The 18,667-nt window shown below is 38.5% G+C and overlaps 1 protein-coding gene across 8 annotated transcripts in view; it reads left to right on the forward strand.

The window, feature by feature from the left end:
* lrch2 (leucine-rich repeats and calponin homology (CH) domain containing 2) overlaps positions 1 to 18,667 on the forward strand; it is a 134,235-nt gene that overhangs the window by 58,890 nt on the left and 56,678 nt on the right. For 5 of the 8 annotated variants that reach the window (XM_041194720.1, XM_041194719.1, XM_041194723.1 and 2 more), the window contains exons 8-12: positions 4,807 to 4,918; positions 6,017 to 6,129; positions 8,888 to 8,952; positions 10,998 to 11,105; positions 11,800 to 11,877. In XM_041194720.1, the coding sequence (XP_041050654.1) occupies positions 4,807 to 4,918; positions 6,017 to 6,129; positions 8,888 to 8,952; positions 10,998 to 11,105; positions 11,800 to 11,877 (476 nt within the window). The remainder of the gene's footprint in view (positions 1 to 4,806; positions 4,919 to 6,016; positions 6,130 to 8,887; positions 8,953 to 10,997; positions 11,106 to 11,799; positions 11,878 to 18,667) is intronic. The other 3 variants (XM_041194725.1, XM_041194722.1, XM_041194726.1) reach the window with 1 other exon arrangement.

Genomic DNA, 18,667 nt, shown 5'->3' on the forward strand with positions numbered 1-18,667 from the left:
TATAGGTCATGGAATAAAAGGGACAGTAACAACGTGGATATAAAATTAGCTGAGGGATAGGAAACAGAGTAATGGTTAGTGGGTATTTTTCTGGCTGAGTGGAAGTTCCCCAGTGATCGGTATTGGGACCCTTGCTTTTCCAGATATGTATAAATGATCTAGATTTTGGTGTGCAGGGGACCATTTCAAAGTTTGCGGGCAATACAAAACTTGGGAGAATTGTAAACTGAGGAGGACAATGTAGAACTTCAAAAGGACATTGACACATTGGTGGAGTGGGCAGATAGGTAGCAGATGAAGTTCAATGCAGAGAATTGTGAGGTGATACACTTTGGTACAAAGAACATGGAGAGAGAGTATAAAATAAAAACTATTCTAAAAGGCGTGCAGGAACAAAGAGTTGGGTGTAGGTGCACATATGTCATTCAAGATGGCAGGACAGGTAGAGAGCTGTTTGTAAAGCATACAGTATTCTAAGTTTCATTAACAGGAGCATAGAGTACAAGAGCAGGGAGGTTATGATGAACTGGCATAAGACATTGGTTAGACCTCAGCTGGAGTATTGTGTACATTTCTGGGTGCCACACTATAGGAAGGATGTGAATGCATTGGAGAGAGTGCAGAAGAGGTTTGCAAGAATGGTTCCAGGGATAAGACACTTCAGCTATGAGGAAAGATTGGAGAAGTTGAGATTGTTTTCCTTGAAGAGAAGGCTAAGAGGAGACTTGATAGAAGTTTTCAAAATCATGAGGGGTCTGGACAGAGTAGATAGGGAGAAACTGTTCCTGCTTGTAAATGGGCTGAGAATCAGAAGACGCAGTGTTCTGAAGAAGAGTCATATGGACTCGAAACATTAACTCTGTCTTTCTCTCCACAGATGCTGTCAGACCTGCTGAGCTTTTCCAGCATTTTTTGTTTTTGTTTCAGATTTCCAGCATTTGCAATATTTTGCTTTTAACACAGTTTTGAATTGTTTTGCAAAAGAAGCAAATGTGAGGTGAGAAAAATCTTTATCACACTGAGTAGTTAGGGTTTGGAATGCACTGCCTGAAAGTGTGGTGGAGACAGGTTCAATTGAGGCATTCAAGAGGGCATTGTTTCTATTTAAATAATTATCCAATATGCAGGATTACAGGGAAAAGGCAGGATATTGGCACTAAATTAAAATGCTCAGTAGGTCGGTGCAGACACAATGGGCCGAATGGCAGCCTCCAACACTAACAATTCTGTGAAACAACACTGTTCAAATTTTGTCAAGCTTGGTAACTTGCTCTTCTATTGTTATTGGCTTCATCGTTCTTGCAGGAATAGTGGTTTTACTTACTATGTGTGACTTTGAACTCTTCTGAATTGCTGAGGAACTAATGAGTATTGCAGTAGACTCTTCTCCCTAAGAGATTATACAAAGATCAAAAGATGTACTGCATCAGGCATCCTAAAACACACACAAACTCTGAGCTCTTAGAAAAATCCAATCCACTTTTGTGCATATCAGTACCTTAATCTGGTGCTGGAAGACCATCTGAAGTTTCACATAGCATTTTAGCATACCTAATGACTAAAATTTAAGCTTCAACTTAGCCATTATCTCACCAGCCAAGCACAGTGATGAACTTGAAGCCCTTGCTTATTGACACTTAGCAATTTGGCATTTACCAGAATTCTGACCGTCTTGCATAATGTTTTGGTTGATGCAAATTAATATTGGGGCTTCTGCTTGAAACTCAAGTAAGATCAATGGTCTGATACTGTTATATCTCCTGCAAACAGGTCTTCAGACAGCTTTTTATTTGTTTAACAAGAACTGAGAAGTGTAAGAATTTTTGGACAATGTGAGTTCAAGGTAGCTCTCATTGCAAGGGTATAGGGAAGATCAGAGATGTAGGATTAGTTGGATAGCTCTTTCAAAGAGCTGGCACAGATATGATGAGCCAATTGGCACCCTCCTTTGCTGCATGTTTGTAGCTAATGCTGAAAATTTATCCATTCTGGCTTGATGGAGAATCAACCATGTGACTAAGGTGACTACTTTGACAGAAATTATCAAAATTTATGTTTCCTACATGGCTACTTCATTGTTTTTTGCAATATCTTCACTGCATTCTAATTTTGCTTTGATAGACATGTCCAGCAAGTGACAGTAGAGAATACATGCTGTAATGTGCTCTCTGCTTTTTTTCAATGGCTCTTGTAACTGACATTTGGCTTTGCTTACCATTTCTCTAGTGTATCTAAGACAAATGAGAAATGCAAATTCAGTGTTGTCTTTCTAAGCAATGTGACAATGTTTGCAATGAAAATATTATTGAGGAATTCAAAAAATATTAAGGCAGCATGTTGATACATGGATGGCAATTTAGCATTTATTTGAGAAGCTGCACTTGCCTCGTATCCTGATATCTGTTCATGTACCTATCGTTACAGGAAATTAATTTTTATTTTTGTGACCTCCTAATGTTTTCTTTTACATTGCTCTCTCACCACCCCCACAACAACTATGATGGCCATAACAAGAAATCATCTTCCAGGTCCACCTCATTCCTGCTCTGAACTACTCTTGAGGTGTGTGTTTATAGCCCACTGAAGAGACTTCTGTTTTTTGTTTTCTTCTGCGAGTGAGGAAACATCTGGCCTCTGCTTATGGTTTATCATATCGGCACAGTTAGGATCAGGATGTTGCTTGTGTGCCCAGTATTGAGAACAATCGCCCACTGCCAGCTTATGTTGGCAAAGTTCCAGGCAATCTATCTGAGATTTTCTGAAGTTCAAGATAATTATCCTCACTATTCAAATTACATAATTTGTGCGATTACCCATTCACATTTCAAAGTTTTTTTGATCAGCAGTGCAATATTTGACACAAGCCTATTTTCTTTTTTCCCTCAAGTAAAATAAATAAGCTCTTAATTGTAACATTATTATTGTTCTTTATCAAGAAAATCTGTTCCCTTTTCTTAGTATTTTGTCCTTCAAAGCTGTTGTCGGGAAGGTGTCATCTTTGGCTTGGGTTGGAAGGTTGTGGGTTAAAGTCCCAGCCCAGAGCTTTGAGTGCATCATCGAGGTTACCACCCCAGTACAGTATTAAAGGAGTGTCACACCAGTGGAAATGCTGTCTTTCGGATGAGACATTAAGCTGAGACCCTGTTTGCCCTGTTGGATGGATGTAAGTTATTTCATCTTAGTAATTAAGAAGACCATGATGACCAACGTTTATCCCTCAGCCAACATCACCAAAACAGATCATGTGGTCATTTATCTCATTATGAGCAGCTAGGTCTTACAAACTGCATTTTGTGGCGTCATTTTACTACATTACAACAGGGTCTATACTTCAAAAGTTACTTCATGGCTCTACCACAGACCTGAAACATTAACTCTGTTTTTCTCTCCACTGTTAAACATGCTGAGTATTTCCAACATTTTTCTGTTTTTATCCCAGTTACAAGGAAATGTTCAATATTTTTGCATGATCTCAGAATTTTGATTGAATTATATGCTCAACAAAGTGAGGGGATGTCAATACCAGTAAATGGCAAAACTTCTTCCTTCTATTTTCAGCTAGTATCAGGATTAAACATTTGCTGAAATACTGTATAACGTAGAGTAAAGTTTCCAGCACTCAACTCAATAATATACTTTGTCCGAAAACCCTTTCTGCCATGGTGAGCTTTTTCATTTTACCATAGTGGTTGTCCTGTGTCTTCCAGAGCTAATTAGATATCAAGTTATATTAAATTATAGGCTGTTTTGTACTGTGAATGTGTCCAGTAATTCAGTGGAGTTTTTCTTGACTGATTTTGTTTTGGGAATTATTTTCATCACATCAGTTTGGGCTAGATTGCAACCCAGATGGTAACTTTCTGCAACACAGTTCTCCAATTGCCTGTGTTGGGGCATAAGTGAAATATCAAAACTTTAAAAGTCTCTATTTTCCATTGAGGGGATTGAACCATTTAGAACCTTGAGTACCTGTAGTTTGTACGTTTACCTTTGACAACACACGTTTTTTTTATGGTGCTCCTTGGAGAATGTGTCATAATGAGTTGGGAAGGGGTGGCAGGGCTGGTTGATGTGGACTGAATGCTTAGTTTCTTGGAGTTTTAAATAAAGTGCAAGGGAAACAAGGTGCAGTCCATTTGGGAGACTGTTATAAAGAACACAGGCAAATTGACTATAAAGCTTGTGTCAGGAGTTGAATGTAGCAAGTAAGCAATTCAGGCTCAACAGTGGAGGATGAATGTGAGGGCATAGGTCTGGTGAGAATCACTCAGATTAACTAGGTATTTTCAGTCAAAGATGAGAATTTTGAAGTCAAGCTGCTGGTGAGGGTGCAGTCAGAGTTTTGCAGAGAGGGGTGATGGAATATGGGACTTGGTGCAAGATTGGACTCTGACTGCAATGCCCTGAATTAGTTGCACATTGTGACATATGGAAAAGGACAAATTGATAAGGAGAGCACAGGAAAATTATATTCTGGATAAACTGGAAATGTGGCTTAAGGTATTAATGGCAGAGGGGGTGTAGATGGGGATTGCTACAGATGACAAAGTTTTGGTTTCTAAAAGGATTTGAGATGGAAATAATATGTCTTGATGTTGTATTATAATGAATATTTCATGACTGTATGCATAAAGCGCTCATTCTAATTTTCAATTTGGTTTTTAACATTTTTGATTTTGGAAGATGTTGTGGTGTTAATATTCATCTTGATTCTCATGGCACAAAAAGTGACATTTATAGTTATAATAACTTTAAGTTTAACTTTTTGCCCTTGGAAAATGTTCTCATGCTGATATTTTTATTTAGCCCTCAGATGATGATACAATTAGCCTACATTCTCAGGTATCTGAAGTAACCAGGGACTTGCCTCTGAAATCAGACAATCATTTAGTTGGGAATAAGCTCAACTCGCACAAAAGTAAGTACATTGCACTTTTGAAATTTGAAATTTTATTTTAAATTTTTTTTGTTTAATATAAATTTTAACTATTAAAATTGTTTTTGAACAATATTTGAGTACCTGTTTGATTTTTAAAAAAATAATGTGTATCCAGTTTTTTTCGTCGTCTTTCTCCCTTCCTGCAAATGCTGACTCCCTACTGAGGTAACTGTCAGTGGGTATGGACATCTTTCAGTATCTTGTCCAAATGGTTAATAACTCAGCTAGCTGAGAGAATTGGTAGGTCATTGAGCTGTTGGCATCACAATCAACCTGATCCTGTCCTCACTTGGGCTCCCCAAGCACATGCCAAGGATCCTAATGATACTAATGCTGCTGAAATTGCCACAGTTACGATTGGCTAACTCTGCCCAGGCTGGAAATTAAATGTGCAGTCTTCCTGGTCTACATGGCTGTATAATTTAGCTACTTGTTGGATTTTAAAATTCTCATCCTTGTTTTCAAATTTCCCTCCCTTTCTCTACAATATCTATCCCTATGACTATCCAAAATCCCTGCTGTCCCCAACTTTGGCTTCTTGCACATCCTCAATTTTAATTACATCAGCATTGATGGCCTGTACCTCAGTCCCCAGCTGTGGAATTCCTTCCTTAAATTCCTCTGCCCCCCCTACCTTTTTCTCAGTTTTAAGGCATCCTTTTAAACTTACCTCTGTGACCAAGCTTTCAATCACCTGCCCTAATGTGTCTCTGTGTGGTTTGATCTTAAATTTGGTCAACTTTTCTGTGAAGCTCCATGAAATATTTTACTACCATAAAGGTGCTATATTAATGCAATTTTTTTGTTGTTGGATGAACTCACTAAACCATAGAAGATAATTAGAACCTTTTTTGCAAAAGCTGAAGTGTTGATTGGAAACCTTTTTCAAAATCCTGGGTATTGAAAAAGTAACTATCTGGAATTTGTACCAGTTTTGAATGAACTTCCTCATATTTGTTTTCTCCAAGGCAAATACCTTACAGGCTTACTGCTTAATTGTATTCACAAATGTTCAATGAGACAGTAGGGGTTAAAACAGTCTTCATGTCCTCTCAATGTTTTTGGCTTTTGTTTTAGCCTCTTTGGATCAGGAGCATTTAGACTTAATTGATAATGCCGAAGAAGAGGAGACACCACCATCTGAAGCTGGAGATGTCCATCTAATTCCTCCATTTATGACTTTTTTAAAAGTAAGGTGTTTCTCTTTGTATATAGAAATAAACTGACGTAGCATGATGCTGAATGGATGTTAAAAGTGCCAATTATCTTAGAATTTATGTTTATCATTTTGTGCTTCATAGGAATAACTTAATAACAGAGTGATCCATCTGTTAGCCTCAACACCTTTGCTCTTTATCCAGTGTCAACAAATGATGCTGTGGGATGATTCCAGGGGAATCAAGCGGTTACAGTAATAAGAATATTATAATTAAAAACTAGAGTTGCAGATAAAATTGTACAGAACAATCTCCACTATTTAGCCTAGTTCTCCCCTCTCTACCAATTGAGTATGCAAATACGTGACATCATAAAGGTAAGTTTCAAAATTTGAGTTTTCTGCAAGTAATATAAGGAAGGAAAATAGAAGCAAAGCACATATATTTGCAGTATAGTATTGTCTGTAATATTGATAACAGGCTTAAATTGAAAGTCCAAAAATTAAATGGCTCTCGAGTACATAACTTTGCAATAAAAGTAAGGCACAGATTGAGTGAAGGTTAATTTGGCCAGTCAGCCAAGTTTCTTCCACTTATATACAGTTTTCTTTATCATTGATTCTGCCAGATGCATTTAATTCCATGAGAAAGTTTCTCCTCAGTTTTAAAAGGTATATCATGCAATATTCTAGAATGTTTGATACAGGGTAAAGCAAACTCTCTACATTAACCCGGTCTCAAAAAGGCATCCTATACTGCACCAATGTGACATCACCAGCCATGTTATACCTGCCTTTTCAGGAAAATTGGCAAATAATTCAGAATTAGCAGTTTTATGTAGTGGTCAGATGTGTTAGAAACTCTTATCTCTAAACTTCAAGCTGGCTCCAGAGATTGAGAGTTAAAATGTAATCAGTGCACTGTTCCATGTTCTCTAGAAGAACTTATTTTGACTTGCCAGTTATGTTAAGATGTAGCCTAATGATGATTAGCTTGCTTAGCACCTTCATATCAACAAATCAATTGTGGTAAATCCTTTAATTTACCTAATCTTTTGCTTATGGTCATTTATTCATTACATGTATCTTAATACACAGATATTTTCTTAACCACATCAAATTCCTCTTCTATCCCTAAGCCATCTGTTTAGTTGATCCAGAGCTTTTTGAATGCCATAATTTTCCTTAGTGTTTGTCACAAAACCATGTAACTTGGAATAATTTGCCAATGTGCGGTAAGGTACAATATTTAAAACGTTCCGGAGCTCCAAGCTAAACATTGCTGACAAAGTGCTGATGAGACACAAGTTCCCAGAACTATTGAATAATTGCTGTTGCATGTCATGGGTCCTGTCAAATAATTGATTACTCTGTCTGAATGGAGCATTGAATTGTAGAATTCTTGGCACAGGAGCAATCCAGTCGCAAATGCCAGCTCTCCAAAAGGGCACAGACCTGAAACATTAACTCTGTTTTTCTCTCCACAGATGCTGCCTAACCGGTCGAGTTTTTCCAGCATTTTACGTTTTTATCTCTAACAGGCCTGCTTACTTAGTCTCGTTTTTCTGCATATTCTGCCATACTCTTTATTTTTTCCTTTTTAACTATTAATTCACTTCACTTTTTAAAAACTGTAGCCTGCTTTCACCACTGCTTCTGGTGGGATGGTCCAAATTTTAGCAATCCTTGCAGTTTCATATATTTTAAATCTCCTTGCTTCTGGCTTTGTTGTTTTTGTGATCTTACATTTGTGTCGTCTAGTTATTGACATGCCCACCAGTGGAAACCATTTTTCTGATTTGCTTTATCAAACCCTTCTAAATTTTGGGCACTTAAATAAAATCTCTTAAATTCTTAGCTGTAATTAAAGGAGCCCCAGTTTTTCTAGTGTCTCCTTATAACTAAAGTCTCTTGCACTTTCCTATAATGAATCTTGTCAAAACCTTTTCTGCAACTTGCATAACTCTTTGCCTAATCCTGCTTCCTATTTTTGTGTGATCTGAAAATGTTTAACTTGTATGCCTGGTATTTGATGATTTTTAATATGAAAAGTTTTACTCCCACCAATGGCCACAAGAGGACACCAGTTAGCACATTCAGTCTCCAAATCAACCCATGAACCAGTACACTGTTGATTTTGCTGCATTCCTTTTAATAATGTGTGCCTTAATTTATATCAACAGCTCCTATGCAGCACTCCATCAAACACATGAATCACATTTCTTTTATCAGTGCACTTCAAATAAATAATTCACACATGGCTTTCCTTTTTAAAAAAAAACCATCTCACTTTCCCTTAATGGTAATCAGCAGATCACTCAGTTAAAAGAGGGTTAGGATAATGCTGCTGAGTGTCATCTAAAGAACACTGATCGGGAGTAGAAGCCCTTCCTGAATTTTGAGACAAATTTGCTTACGCATACAATCTCCAGTTTTATTTGTAGCACTGGTTAGGCATACTACAATTTAGGAAATGGAATAGAATATTGATGTCTGGAAAGAAGAATTAATTGAAAATCTTTTTTGTTTATGGTTTCTGAGATATGTTTGCTGTTTTTAAAATACTATCCAATTTCTTAAAATACTTCAGGTCAATTTAGATGAAATTATGACTCTGAATTTAAAACTAAAATTGTAGACTGAGACTTCAAAGGGATGTTGTGTTTATACGCTAACTTAGAAAAGTTTGCAGGGAGGATTTTGTAAAGTTTCATGCTTGATATCCTTATTTTATAAAAATGTAGCTTGGATGATGATGGTGATCGATTTTTCAATAATGCATTGTGTCTCAGGAGCGAGGGAAGTTGCCTGAAAAATCACAACTCTCCGAAGAAAGTAACTGGGGAGATGAACCAAGGTATGGACACAGCTACTTAATCAAAGCTGCAAAAAAGAAATTGAAGGGTTACATGAACTTAAGGCCATTGAATAGTTCAAAATTGGGGGAAAAAAATCTATCTCAAATTTTTAATCCCTAAAACAAACTTTTAGGAGCCTAATATTTAAAAAATATGCAACAGAGAGTGGATGATAGCAGTGCAGTTGATGTGTATGCAGACTTTGAAAATGCATTTGATAAAAGGTGATTGGCAAAAGAAGCAGAGACAACATGGAATATCTTTTTTCGCAACGAGTGTTTAGGATTTCAAATGCACTATCTGATAGAGTAATAGATACAGATTCAGTGGTAACTTTGGATAAATACTTGAAGGAGAAATAATTGCTCGGATATGGAGAAGGAGCGGGAGATTCTGAGGACCTGGATTGCTCTTTGATGATCTTTGGGCTGAATGGCCTCCTGTATTCTTCTATTCTGAATTTGATTTGTTTAATACTGTTCTTTTAAACTAGAGCTACCACTTGAGACAAATACATTCTCAAATTTTGGTATTTTAATTGTTTCCATTAGTTTAATGCTCATCTACTTTATCATATTTGTGGATTAAATATTAACACGTATTTGTGCATGCCCACAGTTTTACTTTTTAGCGTCCATCACACTCTGAATCTTACACTTTATAAAATGTCAAGATGTCCTTCGACAGCACCTTCCAAACCCACAACCTCTGCTGCCTGGAAGGTCAAGGACAGCAGATGCCTGGGAACACCAGCACCTGCAAGTTCCCCTCCAAGTCACACACCATCCTGACTTGGAACCATATTGCTGTTCTTTCATTGTCGCTGGGTGAAAATCCTGGAATTCCCTTCCTAGCAGCACTGTGGATATTCCTACAACACATGGACTCCAGTAGTTCAAGAAGGCAGCACTCCACCACCACCTTGAAAGCAACTGGGGATGGGCAATAAATGCTGGCCTAGCCAGCGATGCCGACATCCTATGAACGAATTTAAATAAAATAATAACTGAGTTTTTTAATGTTTACTAGAAAGGAAAGATATCAGTTATTATCTAAACTTGAGGTAAACTGGACAAGTTGTTTAGATAGGGATTTCCCAAGTAGCTATCAATCTAGAAAGATTTCAGACAAAATAATTAGCCTTTAACTGATGCTGCATCTTATTTTGACCGCTTCTGCCATTGCCAATATCTCGGGATGCGTCTGGTTAAAAGCCAGAAATTCTAACTCTTCCTGACCTTAAACTATCCATGATCAACCAGTATAAGAAAGAAAATGTACTAGGGTTTATAACATTTTTCAGGACTCCGCACAAAATGTTTCACAAGAAATGAATTATTTTTGAAGTGTTACTTAGGAAGACTTCTAAGTATTAGAAATGTTCAGCAATTAGAAATGTTCAGCAAATATATTATATTTTCTGCTGAACCAATGTATCTCAATTGCATAGGTACATTTGTTAGTTCTGGATATAAAACACTACAATTGATAGCTTTGAACAGAGCAATGTAATTATTTTTCCTCAATTCAACTAAGTTTGTTTTGATAGGTATCCAGTAAATGGTATGGCTGCTATGCCTCTAGTTTGTTTTTAAAAATTACTCACTAGCATTACAGGTGGCTTGTTCTTTTTTTGCTGCTTCCGATCCACACAACAGGCTCCTTTAACTACCAGCCAGGATGACTCTGAAAATATCTGTTTCATGGTTGTAACCCATACAATGCATTGAGGTATGTCCTGGAATGTTACAGGACCCAGATGTTATCTCCATTTATAAAAAAAGACAAAGATTTTTTTGGTAGTTTTCTTTTTGGAGTTCAATAAACATTTCATAGTCCCACCTACTGAGTTCCTGTAACACCAAGAAGCATGATTCACAAGATAAACATATCCCATAAATGAAAGTATCAAATTTATATTGTGGAAAGGTCAAATTAAGTTCATGTCAGTGTGTAGTTCAAGGCCACTTTTTTTTTAAAAAGGTCTTTTGTGACTTCTCTAGATGGTTCCTCAAAGAAATATTACTTGATTGTGAAATTGCAGGCCTTCGAGGGATTTGCAGCAAATGGTACAAGATGAGGATGAGTTGAAAGAAGTGACAGACTTGCGTAAAATAGCAGCTCAATTATTACAGCAAGAGCCACAAAACAGGTAGAATGAACATTTATTATTTTGGATTGATTATTACGAACAACCTTTTAGATGAAATCTAAATGATTTCGAGACAACAATTGCACCTAAGTAAAATATAGTCTACTCTGAATTTCAAGTTGCAAAATATAAATTAACTGATAATTGAGTGCTTTAAAGTCTTAATTTCCACTTTGCTGTTAATTACAATGCCTAGTTCAAGCTACCATGATTTAGTATTTACTCGAAGTTGCTTCAAGTAGAAGTAGACTCTATAGAAAAGATTTTGTAGCAGCCATTAAATTTTGTACCTTATGCATGTTTTATAAGTAATATGTAAAGGTAGTCAGATATGGTTTAAAACATTATGGATTTCATTTAGATGGCACCCTAAAATAACATTTTGAAGATTTGTAGCTTGGGAACATAAAATTAGATAATTGTCTATCTTTCGCTTATGTTTCTTCCCCTTTATCTTTCTTTCTTCCGAATCCTTTTGAGTTTTTAATGTGCAGTCCAGTTTCAATACTGCTATTCTTTCGGTTCCGATGTATTTCTGTATTGCCAAATGTGGCAGCTTTTTTAGAATATTAAATACCTAGTCTTGATTTATTTTCACATATTATTACTAATAACTTCCATATGCTTTCCCAATACCTTTCTTACTTCCTTGTTTCATATTGGGATGATTGGTGCTCATGATGTTTGAGTACAGACGGAGGCCATTAACTTTTAAAGCATCATTCAATGAAAACTTTATCCAGAGGAGAAAGGCAGCAGGACCAGGATCAAGGTACATTTATAGAACAAACCAAAATATAAAAGTGGCTTTCTTGTACCAATGTGTAAGTGCTCATAAAGCTAGCATTGGACCAATTTTTCTTCAACCAACGCATATCACATAAGCATGAAATTGTGCCCAGAATCTTGTGCTTTTAGAAAGTGGCACATTTGTTTTTTAGGAATGATATTATAGATTTTGTGTATTGATATTTTTCCATCAGTACTATTAAAAAAGTACATGATCAACAAAATTGCATGAAAATGTGAATAAATAAAATTTCCAAGACAAATTTAAAAATACATAATAGTATCCTCTACTATTCTGTTGGCAAACTTTTGGTGCACAAATTTGCAGCTTCACTAGTTAAGTGCCTGCCATCCTGGAATTCCAATCTTACAAATTTGATGTGCTCTAGCTTCTGGGTCAGCATGTATAATTAGCCACTGCTTGCTATCAGTTTGATGAAGACCTGAAGCTAGTTCCTTTTATCTCCATTTACATTAATTCCTAGTATTATAGATCTTATTTTGGCTGATGCTGAAGAATATTTTAATGTATGAAGCTCAATTTAACCATAGAAATTTTGATCCATCATATGTTTTCATTGTGATAGCTGAAGTAGAGGGTAAGGCACAGTACTTATTTGCTGCTTCCAATTAGGCTAGTTGTAGCTTAACATGAAAATTGTAGTTTGCATCACATAACCAGCACCCCACTCGTACCATTTTGAATTCCCAAGATCCTATATCAGCAATAAATAGTTTTAGTTGTCTCCACTGATGAATTTGTACCCATCATGTTTTTGTTGCATTTTTTCTTGCACCTCATACAGTTACAATTCTTCTCCTATTTAAGCAGAACAAGTAGTTAAAGCTACAGTATTGAGTTACTGCAAAAATGTGATTTTGGTTATTAATCCTTAATCTAAAGATGATGAGATGTTTGAAAAAGGCTTCTGAAAATAAGGAACCCATACCATCAATCTCCCAAGACTTTTAACTGAATTAATCTATTATCTTGTGTGTGACAGTGCATCTGGAATTTTTAGAATGAACCTTTTCTGTTGCATTCAATTATCTGTGTCCACATTCTGTATCTGTCAAAACCTTTCATTTTTTTAAACACTTCTATTCAGTCACCCCTCACCTTTGTCTCATTGCTATTCTCTCCCTTGGTATGGATTCCATTATTTTTCCACCACCGAAATAAAACTGGTCAATAATTTTCTTCAACATAGCAATTACATTAGCTATCCACCAGTCCTCTGGCACTACACCTTATTCCAATGAGTTATTAAATATGTGTAGTAATACCTCAGCTACCTCTTCCCTAGATTATTTTAAAATATGTGAATGTAATTCATCTGGACCAGGGGTTTTAATCTCTTTGTGCTTGTTTATTCAATACATCCATTTTATTATTTTAAATGCACTTACCTTGTTGCTCAGTGTCATGTCTGCCTGTTCAATTTTCCTGGTTCCAAAGCAAAATAATTAAATATTTCTGCTACCTCTCTATCATTACTTGTGATGTTATCCTGTTGATCCCCTAATGTTCCTGTTCCCACCACAATCCCCCTTATTTTGTTGATGTGCCTGTAAACTACTTTACTATGTTGATGTTGTTTTACGTTCCTTTGTTTAATTTTATAGTTCCCGTTTGCCTTCCTGATTGATTGCTGTCCTAATCTCTTCGTATTCTATTTTATCATGCGCTCCTCTGCTGTCTGTGTACTTAATGTATGCCTCTTTCCTAACCCTAAATTGTTTCCATATGTTTTTATTCATCCATATTGTTCCACTAATATTATAGTTTGTTCTTTCCTTTTGGCAGAATATATTTTTCCTGCACTCTGAGCGCTGTTTTAAATGTTTCCCTTTATTCTACATCATTGTTTGCCAATATTGTTTCTTTACCTATTTTCCCAAGTTCTATTCACAGCCTCTCAAAATCAGCTTTTCTCCAATCTGTTAACCTGGTTTCAGTCATACTTGTATCATATAATGATCCTTATTAGCTGGATGTTCCCCTACTTTAACTTCTCTTATCTACTCTAATTTGTTCCCCATACTAAATCCAATAACAAATCATTCCTTATTGTTATTTACATGTTAGGAGTTGTGCACATTGTAGGAATTCTATTCCATTGCATCCATTACCTATCTCTTCTGTCCAATTAATACCAGGGTAGTTGAAATTCCCCATGATGATTATTCTATGTTTTTTGACTCCATTCCCCAATTTGTCTGCATTTTTTTTCCCCATCCCCCTTCCACTAGACAGGAGACCGCACCTATTAGTGTGATTGATTTATTGTCTTTTGTTTCTATCCATATGGATTCTAGTTTTGTCTTGTTCAAAGCTTGCGCCTCTTTTTTCCAATGCCATTGTTATCCCTAATAAGCTTGGCTACTCTGGCTCCCCCTTTTTCCTCTTTATGTTTTCTAAATATGTTATGCCCTGCAATGTTTATTTCCCAGTCATGACTTTTCTGTAGCCACGTCTCAGTAATCCCTATCATGTCTAGTTTCTCCCAATCTATGATTGCCTCCAGACCCCCTATTTTATTACTGTGTGCATTGTTATCAGACATTTCATCTCATTTTATTAGGATTCCCTCTCACTTTGTTTAGCCATCTTTTTAGATTCCCATCTGTAACGCAGTTTCTTCCCTTGCTTTCACTGTCCTCCCTTTTTCCTTTCCTATGCTGTCTGGCCCTCCTGTGCTTACATTTAGGCTGTTTCTATTTCTTGTAGCTCCTTCCTGTGTCACCCTCCTCATTAGGTTAAAGGTTTCTCTACGTCCTTAATTACCCTTTCCACTAGGACAGTGATCCCATCCCTTTTCAAGTGGAGCTCATCCCTTCAGCACAGCTCTTTCCAGTCCTAGTACTGGTGCCAGTGTCCCATGAAAAAGAACCTCTCATTTCCACATCAGCCCTTTAGCCAATAGAAATGCAAAACAATGATTGAGAGGGCATAGGTATGACTGAAACCAGATTAACAGGTTGGAGAAAAGTTGATTGTGGGGCTGAAAATAGAACGTGGAAAAATAACCTGTTTGCCAATATTGTTTCCCAATGTAGACCAATAATGGGAGCCATTTAAAACAGTGCTCAGAGTCCAGGAAAATATATTCTGCTAAATGTTACTGAAACTCTATGGCTGAATAAAGACATAAGGAAACGATTTACACCAGGCTTGTCCAACATACAGCCCATTGGCCAATTGCGGCCTGTGAAGACCCTCTATGTGACCCCCCAGGAACTAGTTTTCAAAATGCTGGCCAAACAGGTAAGTTTGAATGAAAGATTTTGCATTGAGCTGCTCTTCCAATCACAGGCCATTTCTCTCCTGTGTTCGTGGGAGAGAAACAATCTGTGATTGGAGCAGCAGCAAACACCAGCAGCGGTGAGTTCGGGGCCTGGGGAGCATGGCCCAGGGAACAAAGGTTTCGAGGAGCATGAACAAGGGAGCAGAAATGGTAGACAGCATGGGTAAAGTAACAGAGTTACCAGGGAGCAGGGCATAAGGCAACCAGAGTGGGACCCAGCTTGGCCAGAGCATGACCCAGGGAGCGGTGGCTTGGGAAGCTACAATGGCAAACCCAGCCCTGTTGACCCTGTAAAGTCCTCCTTACTAACATCTGGGGCTTGTGCCAAAATTGGGAGTGCTATCTGATAGACTAGTCAAGCAACGGCCTGACATAGTGATATTTACGGAATCATAACTTTCAGATCATGTTTCAGACACCAACATCACCATCCCATCAGAGGTGGCGGCACAGTGGTATATGGTCGGGAGGGGGTTGCCCTGGGCATCCTCAACATCGACTCCATACCCCATGAAGTCTCATGGCATCAGGTCAAACATAGGCAAGAAAATATGCTGATTACCATGTATCCCTCCCCCACTCAGCAGAAAAATCAGTACTCCTTCATGTAGAACACCACTTGGAGGAAGCACTGAGGGTGTCAAGGGTGCAGAATGTACTCTGGGTGGGGGACTTCAATGTCCATCATCAAGAGTGGTTCGGTGACACCACCTCAGACTGAGCTGGCCAAGTCCTAAAGGACATAGCTGCTAGACTGGGTGTGCGGCAGGACCATAGTTGACCTCATCCTCACCAACCTGACTGCCGCAGATGCATCTGCTCATCCCCTACCGATACTATCACACAGTGCTTGTGGAGACGAAATCCCATATTCACATTGAGGATACCCTGCGTTGTGTAATGTGGCACTACTACAATGCTAATTGGGATAGATTTCAAACAGATCTAGCGACTCAAAACTGGGCATCCATGAGGCACTGTGGGCCATCAGCAGCAGCAGAATCATAGTCAGCCACAATCTGTAACCTCATGGCCTGGCATATCACCCAGTCTATCATTACCACCAAGCCAGGGGATCAACCCTGATTCAATGAAGAGGGAGGGCATGCCAGGAGCAGTACCAGGCATACCTAAAAATGTGTCTATTTGGTGAAGCTGCAACATGAGGCTACTTGTGTGCCAAACAACGTAAGCAGCAAATGATAAGCAGAGCTAAGCGATTCCACAACCAATGGACTAGATGTAGGCTCTGCAGTCCTGCCATATCCATGAGTGGTGGTGGACAATTAAACAATTCACTCGAAGGGGAGACTCCACGAATATCTCCATCCTCAATGATGGAAGAGCCCAGCATATCTGTGCAAAAGACAAGGCTGAAGCATTTGCAGTAATCTTCCGCCAGATGTGCTGAGAGAATAATCCATTTTGCCATCCTCCAGAGGTCCCCCGCATCACAGATGCCAGTCTTCAGCCAATTTACTCCACGTGAGATCAAGAAACTGCTGAAGACGCTGGATACTGCAAAGGCTATGGGCCCTGACAACATTCTGGCAATAGTACTGAAGACTTGTGCTCCAGAGCTTGCCATGCCCCTAGTCAAGCTGTTCCAGTACATCTACAAAATGGCACCTACCCAGCAATGTGGAAAATTCCACAGGAATGTCCTATATACAAAAAGCAGGACAAATCCAACTCAGCCAATTACCACCCCATCAGTCAACTCTCCATCATCAGTAAAGTGATGGAAGGAGTCATCAACAGTGGTATCAAGCAGCACTTGCTTAGCAATAACCTGCTTACTGACACTCAGTTTGGGTTCCACCAGGGCCACCATTTTCTGACCTCATTACAGCCTTGGTTAAAACACGGGCAAAAGAGCTGAACTTCAGAGCTGAGGTGAGTGCGACAACCCTTGATATCAAGGCAGCATTTGACTGAGTGTGGCATCAAAAAGCCATAGAAAAACTGGAATCAATAAGAATCAGGGAACTCTCTCCGCTGTTTGGAATCATAGCAAGCGCAAAAGAAGATGGTTGTGGCTGTTGGAGGTCAATCATCCAAGTTCTAAGACATCACTGCAGGAGTTCCTCAGGATAATGTCCACGGCCCAGTCATCTTCAACTGCTTCATCAATGACCTTCCTTCCATCATGGTCAGAAGTTGGAATGTTCGCTGATGATTGCACAATGTTCACCATTCACAACTTTTCAGATACTGAAGCAGTTCATGTCCAAATACAGCAATTCCTAGACAATATCCAGGCTTGGGCTGACAAGTGGCTAGTAACATTCACGCCACACAAGTTCCAGGCAATGACCATCACCAACAAGAGAGAATCTAATTATCGCCTCTTGACATTCAGTGGTATCACCATCACTGAATCCCCCACTGTCAACACCCTGGGGGTTACCATTGACCAAAAACTCAACTGGACTAGCCATATAAATACTGTAGCTACAAGAGCAGGTCAGAGGCGAGGAACCTTGTGATGAATAATTCATCTCCTGACTCCCCAAAGCCTGTCCAAGGCACAAGTCAGGAGTGTGATGGAATATTCTCCCCTTGCCTGGAAGAGTGCAGCTTCAGCAACCCTCAAGAAGCTTCACACCATCCAGGATAAAGCAGCCCCCTTGATTGTTACTCCAAGCTCAAACATTCACTCCTTCCACAGTGACACACGGTGCCAGCAGTGTATCTCATCAACTTGGTGCACTGCAAGAACTCACCAAGGCTCCTTAGACAGCACCTTTCAAACCTACGACCACTACCATTGAGAAGGACAAGGGCAGCAGATACATGGGAACGCCACCATTTGGAAGTTCCCCTCCAAGCTACTCAGCATCATGACTTGGAAAAATGCTGCCGTTCCTTCACTGTCACTGGGTCAAAATCCTGGAACTCCCTCTCTAACAGCACTGTGGATGTAACTACACCACAGGGACTGCAGCGGTTCAAGAAGGCCACTCACCAGCACCTTCTCATGGGCAGTCGGGCATTGGCAATAAATACCGGCCTCATTAGTGGTGCCCACATCCCAGCGATCAATAATAAAAAAATAATTAAGGTATTATTTGGTCCTGCAATGTTGAAAATAATCTTTGCTTTTTTGGTTGGATGTTGTAGGCTTACATTTTAGCAGAAAACTGAATATTCTTCCATGTAAAACTGACTTTATTTTCTAGTGAGAAAGCTTGTGATACTTGGTTTATTCTGGATTTTTATTCAATGTGAATAGAGGAAAACGTTGGCTGCTAAAAGGAATTCATATTTTCCATGCACATGCACCTACTGGCTTATTATTAAAGTTATTGAGTCATTCATAGTTATTTTTCTGCTTCATCTCGGCAAAGATTACAGAAGTGCAGTTGATAAAACAATTAACTTGCAAGCTGTTGAAGATTTGAGAAAGAAACCAGGAATCGAGCAGTGCCATAGATAATTTAAAATGTTTATGGTAAATGAGCA

The sequence above is a fragment of the Carcharodon carcharias genome, chromosome 9, assembly GCF_017639515.1.
Source record: "Carcharodon carcharias isolate sCarCar2 chromosome 9, sCarCar2.pri, whole genome shotgun sequence".
Lineage (NCBI taxonomy): Eukaryota > Metazoa > Chordata > Chondrichthyes > Lamniformes > Lamnidae > Carcharodon > Carcharodon carcharias.